The 10,901-nt window shown below is 39.6% G+C and overlaps 1 protein-coding gene across 1 annotated transcript; it reads right to left on the minus strand.

Annotated features, from left to right (window-relative positions):
* Positions 1-4,539, minus strand: LOC111980344 (retinal cone rhodopsin-sensitive cGMP 3',5'-cyclic phosphodiesterase subunit gamma-like). Its single transcript, XM_024011064.2, has 4 exons — positions 4,462-4,539; positions 2,147-2,304; positions 1,943-1,983; positions 1-366 (listed from the first exon to the last, which is right to left on the minus strand). Exons 2-4 carry the CDS (start codon positions 2,290-2,292, stop codon positions 290-292), a joined length of 264 nt encoding a protein of 87 aa, XP_023866832.1. The 5' UTR covers positions 2,293-2,304; positions 4,462-4,539; the 3' UTR covers positions 1-289.
* Between the last annotated feature and the right edge of the window lie 6,362 nt (positions 4,540-10,901).

Raw genomic sequence — 10,901 nt, forward strand, 5'->3', positions numbered from 1 at the left:
GGGGTGGGGGTGGTCTTGTTGTATCACATCAAGTATCTCTTATGTCCTGTATAAAATACAGTATAATACTATTATATGATAATAATACAAATAAACAGTTCAGTGTTCCGTCTGCCCACCGTATGTGGTCTTTCAGGCCGCAGTGCCTGACCACAACAGACTTAAGAACAGCGTGGAGTGACGAGACGACTTTAGGGGGATGGCCAGTCGCCTTATGGTGGCGCGCCAGACTAACACAGAGGGAAGGGTCAAGAGCGGAGAGGTTAAGGGAAGGCAGGAGGCAGCAGTCTTAGATGATTCCATATTTGGCCAGATCACTGAGCTCCATGTCGCCGTAGGCCTCCCATGGGCAGACCACTGCTATGTCTAGAGAGAATGAGAGAGGGAGAAATAATTAGTATTGATTGTCCAGTTGATGAAAAAGGGCAAGGAACACTTGTTGGTTGTCTTGGTTGTCGATATACAGTGCCTTCAGAAGGTATTCCACATGTTGTTGTGTTACAGCCTGAATTGAACATGGATTAAAACACACAATACCGCATAATGTCAAAGTGGAATGATGTTTTTCAATTTTTTTTAACAAATTAATTGAATTCAAATCTGAAATGTCTTGAGTCAATACATTTTCTTGGATGGACTCACTCTGTGTGCAATAATAGTGTTTAACATAATTTTTAAATGACTACCTCATCTCTGTACCCCACACATAAAATTATCTGTATGGTCCCTCAGTCGAACAGTGAATTTCAAACTCAGATTCAACTTCAAAGACCAGGGAGGTTTTCCGATTCCTCATCACAAAGGGCACCTATAAAATAATAAAAGCAGACATTGAGTATCCCTTTGAGCATGGTGAAGTTATTAATTTCACTTTGGATGGTGTATCAATACACCCAGTCTTTACAAATAAACAGGCGTCCTTCCTAACTCAGTTGCCAGAGAGGAAGGAAACCGCTCAGGGATTTCACCATGAGGCCAATTGTGACTTTAAAACGGTTATAGAGTTTAATGGTTGTGATAGGAAAAAACTGAGGATGGATCAACAACATTGTAGTTACTCCACAATACTAACCTAATTGACAGAGTGAAAAGAAGGACCTCTGTACAGAATAAAAATATTACAAAACATGCATCCTGTCTGCAACAAGGCACTAAAGTATAAATGTGGCAAAGCAGTTCACTTTTTGTCCTGATTACAAAGTGTTATGTCAAATACACCACATTACTGAGTACCACTCTCCATATTTTCAAGTACAGTGGTGGCTGCATCATGTTATGGGTATGCTTGTAATCTTTAAGGACTGGGGAGTTTACAGGGTAAAAAGGAAACATAATGGAGCTAACCACAGGAAGAATCCTAGAGGAAAACCTGGTTCAGTCTGCTTCCACCAGACACTGGGAGATGAATTCACATTTCAGCAGGACAATAACTTAAAACACAAGGCAAAATCTACACTGGAGTTACTTACCAAGAAGACAGTGCATGTTCCTAAGTGTCCAGTTATAGTTTTGACTTAAATCTGCTTGAAAATGGTTGTCTAGCAATGATCAGAGCTAAAATGTTTAAATAATAATGGGAAAAGATTGTGCAAAACTCTGAGAGTTAACAAGAAAAACTCACAGCTGTTATCGCTGGCAAAGGTGATTTGAACATGTATTGACTCAAGGGAGTGAAAACTTATGCACGTATACTTATTTTCATTACATTTGCAAAAATGTCTAGAAAGATGTTTCTCTTTGTCTTTGTGGGGTATTGTGTGTAGATGTGTGAGAAAAAAAAAAGATTTAATCCATTTTGAATTCAGGCTGTAACATAACTAAATGTGGGATAATTCAAGGTGTATGATACTTTCTGAAGGTGCTGTATACTGAAAGTAGAAATACAAATATATAGATGAACAAACATGACTACTGATGATTGCAGATGGAATATCAAAATTACCTGTGCCAAGACCCTCCATGCCGGGGATGTCATCACCAAATCTGCAATTGACAAGGAAACATGTTTGTATCTTACAGACTCTAGAATTTGTCTGTCTGTATACATGTTTGAGAATGTGAGAACACTAAGTGCTTGTTAGTGTGAATATGTGGAACGGTTGTGTGTGGTTTTTGTGTGTATCTGTGATGACAGAGAGATTCTCACCCTTTCTGGCCAGGCTTGGGGGCCTTGCTCTTGAATGTACGGGTTTGCCTCTGCTTGAACTTGGGGGGTCCCTTCTTGGGGGTGGTGGGGCCAGCTGTTCCAGCGGGCGTTGCCAAGGCACTTCCTGCAGGGGGAGCTGTGTTCATTTCTGCTGAGGTCTGACACAGAGAGAGACAGAGATTGTTACAAGACTGTACATAATATAACATTTGAAATGTCTGTATTGTTTTTACATTTTTGTGAGTGTAATGATTACTCTTAATTTGTGATTGTTTATTTAATTTTTGTTTATTTCACTTGCTTTGGTAATGTAAACATGCTTCCCAAGCCAATGAATCCCATTAGAAAGAGAGATGGTGAGCTGTTATAGCGTTGGCCAGAAAGTCTATAATTTCCCTCTATCATGTATTATCCTCACTCCCATTTTCTACGTCTATCTTGGTTAGTTTTACTTCACTTCAGGTCTGTCCACCCCCCCTCTCTTCTTCTCTACTGCTGTCTTTCTGCTAATCTCTATCTCTCTGCCAGGCTCCCTCCAGCCACTTTACTGGTAATCAGAAAAGATTAGGGGGATTTGGCTAAACAGCCAGATTATCTCTGATTCCATATAAAACCCAATTTGATGAATTGCCTTCTTAAATCCCAGGAATGTCCTCTGTGTCACACGCAATTGCTTAGATCACAAAGGGAGGGGGGAAATCACCTCCTTAATTTCTCAGTCCCCATAATATATTTTTCAAAACATCTTTCCCATTTGGGTTGGTACATTGTCTTGACACTGGCCACTCTCCTTTCTTAGCATGGACATCTTCTTCTTTTTGGATGTCTGATTTTACATGATCAATTATTTTGACCTGACTAAAGTATTGAATTGACTAGAATTTATATATATGCATATAGCATTGTAACAGTATTGTAAATTATATCTTCACTACTGTGCATCTGATTTAAGATCCCATTGGCCTTTGATGTCGTCAGTGAAAAAAAGGTTGATCCTTATAACTTAGTAAGGATGTCGGGACGGACGTCAATTAATGATGGTATTGAGACCGGCAGTGGCTGGCCTGCCAATCTCTTTAGTGGCTCAGACACTATACTGGCCACACTCTGTCCTTGTTCCTGTTCTTCTTCATCCGTTTAAGCAGTATCCTCCTAATCTGTCTCCTGAGTACCCCTTTCCCCGAACCTGGGAGCTCCATAATCCTGTTAACATATTGACGTGGATGGAGCTCACTTTACCAGGACACGGTATGTAACTCAACAGATGCTGCACCTGCATGAGTTTACAGATTTGGCTCTCCCTATGCTGCTGCCTAATGCCCATCCAGAGTGGATAGAGATCTGTAAAGCTGTGCAAAAGCATCTGTTGTTGTGATTTCCGTCTCTGCTTCTAACAGGTGAGTTTAGCCTCTCTCTCTAGGAATGTGGTGTCTGCTCTCTCTCAGATATCTGCCTGCCACTGGATGGAAGTTTTGGATGCACATTGAAAATCCTGTCATTGTTTTACAGCTTTTTAGATGTTGCACTGCGGTTTTGAAAATGCCCCCTAATGAGCAGAATTAACAGGTCAACTGTTTCTACAGTTCAACTGTTTCTGCAGGTCAACTGTTTCTACTGTCACATCATTTATCAATTGATTGGCACAAATGTTTTCCCACCTAGTTCCCACTGCTCTATTATAAAAAAAAATCTCACTGTTCCAATATCAACACTAACATACCACTGAGTGTGAAGCAATGCATTGGGCATGCCTTCTTGATGGTATTCTAGTACGGACATTGGAACTTGCTGCCAATGATTTTAGAGTCAAGATGCACATGTTTGTAGCTATGTTGACTTCTGTCTACCACACAAATTGATTCCTCCATGCACTGTGTCCATAATCCATTGTTTCACTTCCCAATCTGAATGCACACTCATTGCTATCATGCTAGAATTCTCAATTGAGCAGTTGAGCTACAATTACAAATGCATGTACATTCTGCATCATGGCTACAGGTGTTAGATTTGCATGAGTCAATCAATCACAATCTTAGATGTTCCTGCTTGATACTCTTAGAACTTTTACTTTATACTTCCTTTACAAGTTATTTGTACTTATACTATAGCACTAATGTATTCATCTATATTAGCAATAAGTAATTAAGTAGTAATGTATTATTTCTAAGGAATAATAAAGAAAAGTAGCAATAAGGAGGCCCCCCGTAACTACTCCCAAGGTCGTTGCTGTAAATGAGAATGTGTTCTCAGTCAACTTACTTAGAAAATAAGGGTTAAATAAAAATAAATAAATACATAAAAAGTCTCTGCCTCACCTAATTTCACAAATGTTCCAAGGAGCTTCTGTCTCGAAATGAGAGCTACTGCTGCATGTCAGTCCAAGAGCAAAATGAACACAAGGAACCGGCCTTCATTTAAATACCCGATTCTTAATCCTGGAGTCTCCTGGTTTCCAGTCACATGGTCTCCAAAAAGGTCAGCCAGCTCCTTCACCACCCTCACCCCACCTCCATTCCTGGACATCAGAGGGGGTGGGGACATCAGTGAGGCAGGTCAATATGGTCGTTTTTAACTAACTTATCCAATTAAGCCTTGGCACGCCTGTGTCAAGCTTGTCAAAGGAGTCGACATTGTCTGTATGTGGTTGCGTTCCTGGTCCATGTGATGGGTCTTTAAAGAGTCTGCGTTGTCACTGTGATGGGTCTTTAAAGAGTCTGCATTGTCACTGTGATGGGTCTTTAAAGAGTCTGCATTGTCACTGTGATGGGTCTTTACAGAGTCTGCGTTGTCACTGTGATTGGTCTTTAAAGACTGTGTTGTCACTCATGATGTTCCTTGATCCTTGTGATCAGGTGGTACGGTTAGACCACTATCTTCTCCTGACAACTATTTTGTTGCTTGAGTGGGATATTTTACCTAAGATACACCGATAGCTCTAGTAAAATAAAAAATAGCACACACAAACACACCTGAAAAATAAAGAACATTTCCTGACTTGTCATGTAGGTTAGGGGTCAATTTACTAAAGTTATTTTACTTGGTGATAATCAGTGTGTCTGTATTTAGTATATTTTTGCAGGCATTCTTTAACAGTCCTGTTACAGCTGGTATATAGGCCTACCTGTAATTTACCATCAGAAATAACATCAAAACATTTCTGATTATTAAACCAACATTGAAGCCAATAGCAAAAAATAGCAACATTTTTCAGAATGGATTTTTTTTGTGGATAAAATGAATAATGTATCAATCCCATTACTCATAATTGGCTAGACAATTTTTTCCAAGTTAACTGAAAACCAAGTTAGTCGTCATGTCCGTCTTGCAGTATTCAGTATATACGTCAGAGCATTGAGGAAGTACTGAGAATCTGCATTGCGTAAGATCATCCTTTTCTAGTATGTGACTACATACTGTGAGTCCAATACTTTTAGCTATATATCCAATCACCACGCAGCATCTTACTGTATCAAGGACATTCAAACAATAAGTGATTTTTATGAATGTTTCAGAGCACATAGTTCTGAAATTTGTTTTAGAGCAAATACAACAAACTGTAACAGTAGATAATTCCCAAATCACTACAGTTTATACTCTAGACAGTACAATTTAAGTGTAGCACTACTTGTGATCATTACACACCATCAAACTCTTTTTACCCCATTCATTTCTTCAGTGCTATTTGTATTAGTAATAAAGTGCAGCATGAATCAAAACCTCTGTATGGGGAGAGGGTGTAGTGTTGTATTTTACTTTTCCTTGTTGAATATGTGGTAAAAATGTTAATGTCCATGGGGAATAATTAGATGGGAAGGTGCCCATTTAATGGGGAAATGTACTTACTACGACTGTGATATGTGGTTCTCAACTAGCTATCTTAATAAGATGAATGTACTAACTGTAAGTCACTTTGGATAAGAGCATCTGCTAAAGGACTAAAATGTCAATGTAAATTAACCGTGACGGTGTTGGCAAAATCCACATCGTCACAGGAGGCAACCACAGAGCTCTGACGTGCAATGACGTTGACCTTGAGGTCTGGCATGGTGAAGTGGCCAAATATGGACCTACAGTTAATGGGGACATTCTGGATTAGAGATTTAGGACCCGTTGGTACAGGACAGACCAAGCAGTGCAGACCAAGGGCCCTTAAAGGAAGCTGACGCTATTTCATATACAGTACTTCATCACGTACCTGATAATGGAGGTCTGGGGACCAGTATTTAATTAATTGGTGAATTGGTAGCAAAGTTGACAACATGCCCTTATCGGTCCTGTGTCTCATAAGAGATATTTAATATAATTTGGATCTTTTTTTGTTATGAATGACTCTTGGATATGTTGACCCAGACCCCTGGTTTTGAGGGCAGGCCAGTTATAGAAACCCTTATCTGAATGACTCAGAAGCATGGATATGGATCAGCCTCTCAGACAGTACCTGGGTTGATGAGGCTAGGACTAGATCATTTCTTGACCCCTTTAGAGAGATCTTGATTCTATGTTCAATTATTGACCTATGACAAAAACAGCTAATATCCTGTAACTACATACAGAACATTGGATAAACAGAATATTGCGTTTTCTGTTGATACATTGTGAAGACACCACTTGGTCTTTCACTTTGTTGTCTGTGCACAGATGAAATCAATGTCGATGAAACATCTAGAATAGAAATAGCATTAGTCTACGTCAGGAAGATATAGCTCAAGAGGTTATTTAAGTACAGTTGATGTGATTAGGGATCTCCTAGTGATGACCCGTCTGACAGACAGTTAAAAGACAATTAACTGTTGACAACCATTTTTCCATAAACAACACTGACATTTAACTTTAAAAGCAACAGAAAGTCAAAACATGGTGTTAGTATTAGTAGGTCAATATGTAAATATTTTAAGACCACAGGCCCAGCCTTTTCTTTATGTGCGCTAACAGTAATACTTGGATAATTGGATTACAGGGGTTAAGAAATTAGCACTGACTTACCTGGATGGGGTTTGACTTTACTATAGGCAGTACATAGAAAGACAAATACACAGTATGCATTCTACATGAACTGTCTTGGTGTGTACAGTCGGAAGTTTACATGCACCTTAGCCAAATACATTTAAACTCTGTTTTTTCACAATTCCTGACATTTAATCATAGTAAAAATTCCCTGTCTTAGGTCAGTTAGGATCACCACTTTATTTTAAGAATGTGAAATGTCAGAATAATAGTAGAGAGATTTATTTATTTCAGTTTTTATTTCTTTCATCACATTCCCAGTGGGTCAGAAGTGTACATACACTCAATTAGTATTTGGTAGCATTGCCTTTAAATTGTTTAACTTGGGTCAAACACTTCGGGTAGCCTTCCACAAGCTTCCCACAATAAGTTGGGTGATTTTGGCCCATTCCTCCTGACAGAGCTGGTGTAACTGAGTCAGGTTTATAGGCCTCCTTGCTCACACACGCTTATTTTCAGTTCTGCCCACAAATTTCTATGGGATTGAGGTCAGGGCTTTGTGATGCCACTCCAATACCTTGACTTTGTTGTCCTTAAGCCATTTTGCCACATCTTTGGAAGTATGTTTGTGGTCATTGTCCATTTGGAGAGACCCATTTGCGACCAAGCTTTAACTTCCTGACTGATGTCTTGAGATGTTGCTTCAATATATCCACATAATTTTCTTTCCTCATTGATGCTATCTATTTTGTGAAGTGCACCAGTCCCTCCTGCAGCACCCCCACAACATGATGCTGCCACCCTCGTGCTTCACGGGTGGGATGATGTTCTTCGGCTTGCAAGCATACCCCTTTTTCCTCCAAACAAACAATGGTCATTATGGCCAAACAGTTCTATTTTTGTTTCATCAGACCAGAGGACATTTCTCCAAAAAGTATGATCTTTGTCCCCATTGCGCAGTTGCAAACCGTAGTCGTCTTATTTTTGGGGTTTTGGAGCAGTGGCTTCTTCCTTGCTGAGCGGCCGTTCAGGTTATGTCGATATAGGACTAATTTTACTGTGGATATAGATACTTTTGTACCCGTTTCCCTCCAGCATCTTCACAAGGTCCTTTGCTGTTGTTCTGGGGTTGATTTGCACTTTTCGCACCAAAGTACAATTAATCTCTAGGAGACAGAACGCGTCTCCTTCCTGAGCGGTATGACGGCTGCGTGGTCGCATGGTGTTATACCTGTGTACTATTGTTTGTACAGATGAACGTGGTACCTTCAGGCGTTTGGAAATTGCTCCCAAGGATGAACCAGACTTGGATGTCTCACAAATATTGTTTTGAATGATTTATTTTGATTTTCCCATGATGTCAAGCAAAGAGGCACTGAGTTTGAAGGTAGGCCTTGAAATACATCCACAGGTACACCTCCAATTGACTAAAATTATGTCTATTAGCCTATCAGAAGCTTCTAAAGCCATGACATAATTTTCTGGAATTTTCCAAGCTGTTTAAAGGCACAGTCAACTTAGTGTATGTAAACTTCTGACCCACTGGAATTGTGATACAGTGAATTGTAAGTGAAGTAATCTGTCTGTAAACAATTGTTGGAAAAATTACTTGTGTCATGCACAAAGTAGATGTTCTAACCAACTTGCCAAAACTATAATTTGTTAACAAGAAATTTGTGGAGTGGTTGAAAAATAAGTTTAATGACTCCAACCTAAGTGTTTGTAAACTTCCTACTTCAACTGTATATGTATACAGATTGTGTGTTATGTTAAAGCCCTTTGTGCTGTGCTGCATTGAGTACATTGCATACACGCATTCATTCAATATGTTTCTCCTCCCTCAGTTAGTTTTGATGGACGTCTGGAGAGTGTCTCCCAGACACTGAGAAGAACACACCGTTTCTTAATATGGTCCAGACTGGGAGGACCTGACCTACGGCTGGGCGATATATTGAATGAATTCGATTAATTTGAATGTATGTTTTTGCGCGATATTCCAAATGCCTGTATCGCAGAATCGATATATATATATTTTTTTCGTTTTTATTAGCGTTTATGTCCGATAGTTCTCGTGTTGTGTTTTTGGTCTCGTCCCGTTCGCTCCTTCTGTGTTGAGCACCTTACCATTTAAACCAGAGATCTGTATATAATGACGAGATGCTAATGTCTCCACCCTAACAATGGGAGTCATTGTCCTAAAGGAGGGAAGGCAGGCGACAAGCTTGGTTAAAAATAAGCGCATATAAATTCATTGGAGTTATTTTGGACAGATTTTGGAGAGAGTGAAACCTATCGCTTCGCCTCTTTCTCTCACCCACAACAACGAAGATAAGAGATCACTTCCTACTCTCTGACACATAGTTTCAACTCGCTATTTGCATTTGAGGTTTGGTCCAACAGAATCGGTCATATTGACACTGAAACACATGGATACATTATTTTACTGTAATAAAGGAGAAGTTAACCTTTCGAACCATACACTGTTTATGTTTAAACTCCTCAAATTTCGAGCAGAGCACGGATGTACCAGTGGACATTTATTCTGGAAAAGTAATACTCAGTTTGTCGCGCGCGCATTACGGTACCACGTATCGCTAGCAGCATTTTTGTCAAATAAAGATTGTTATACTAGTTGTTTAGTATGTGTTTAAAAATGTACAATAATCATAAAACAATTATATTTGTCAACTCGTTCTCATTCTGAGAAATAAGGTAGGCCACTTGATTTCAACATCTGAATAAACTGGACAGGCTAGCATGCTGTTCAAACAGTTGGAGACGGACAGAAGGGTGTGTTCATAACAATTCAACTGTTTAGCCTTGTTAGCTGAATTCAAAGCTTGTGATTATACCTAGATCAAATTTGGCTAAACTTGAAATAAAAATATTAGCTGGCTACTCACTAGCGCGTGGGCTTTTGCTTGAGAGATTGTTTATGAGACCGGTGTACATTTTCTATAATGCCTGCTGCATTATTAGTGAATGTGCAGTATGTATGGTTCTGGTTAAATTCTTAACAAAAAGGCACTTTTTTATAGACAGACCTGAAAACCAGATCAGTGATTATTGCACAAAAAAGCAGGTACAACTATTTTGATCAAATCAAATCAAGTTTATTTTATATAGCCCTTCGTACATCAGCTAATATCTCGAAGTGCTGTACAGAAACCCAGCCTAAAACCCGAAACAGCAAGCAATGCAGGTGTAGAAGCACGGCGGCTAGGAAAAACTCCCTAGAAAGGCCAAAACCTAGGAAGAAACCTAGAGAGGAACCAGGCAATGAGGGGTGGCCAGTCCTCTTCTGGCTGTGCCTTGTGGAGATTATAACAGAACATGGCCAAGATGTTCAAATGTTCATAAATGACACAGCATGGTCAATAATAATCAGAGTAAAATGTCAGTTGGTTTTCATAGCCGATCATTAAGAGTATCTCTACCGCTCCTGCGGTCTCTAGAGAGTTGAAAACAGCAGATCTGGGACAGGTAGCACATCCGGTGGACAGGTCAGGGTTCCGTAGCCGCAGGCAGAACAGTTGAAACTGGAACAGCAGCAAGGCCAGGTGGACTGGGGACAGCAAGGAGTCATCATGCCCGGTAGTCCTGACGCATGGTCCTAGGGCTCAGGTCCTCCAAGAGAGAGAAAGAAAGAGAGAAGGAGAGAATTAAATTATTAGTGGGTTTTATGGTTGTGGAAGGCATATATTCAGCCTATGTATAATTTTACAAGCTCTGAATTCAAACATTATTGCTGACTGTTTTAAATGCAGTGTATTTGACATTTTAATTGTACAACAAAGCTTATTTAGAGAAA

This window comes from Salvelinus sp. IW2-2015, linkage group LG20 (assembly GCF_002910315.2).
Source record: "Salvelinus sp. IW2-2015 linkage group LG20, ASM291031v2, whole genome shotgun sequence".
Taxonomy (NCBI): domain Eukaryota; kingdom Metazoa; phylum Chordata; class Actinopteri; order Salmoniformes; family Salmonidae; genus Salvelinus; species Salvelinus sp. IW2-2015.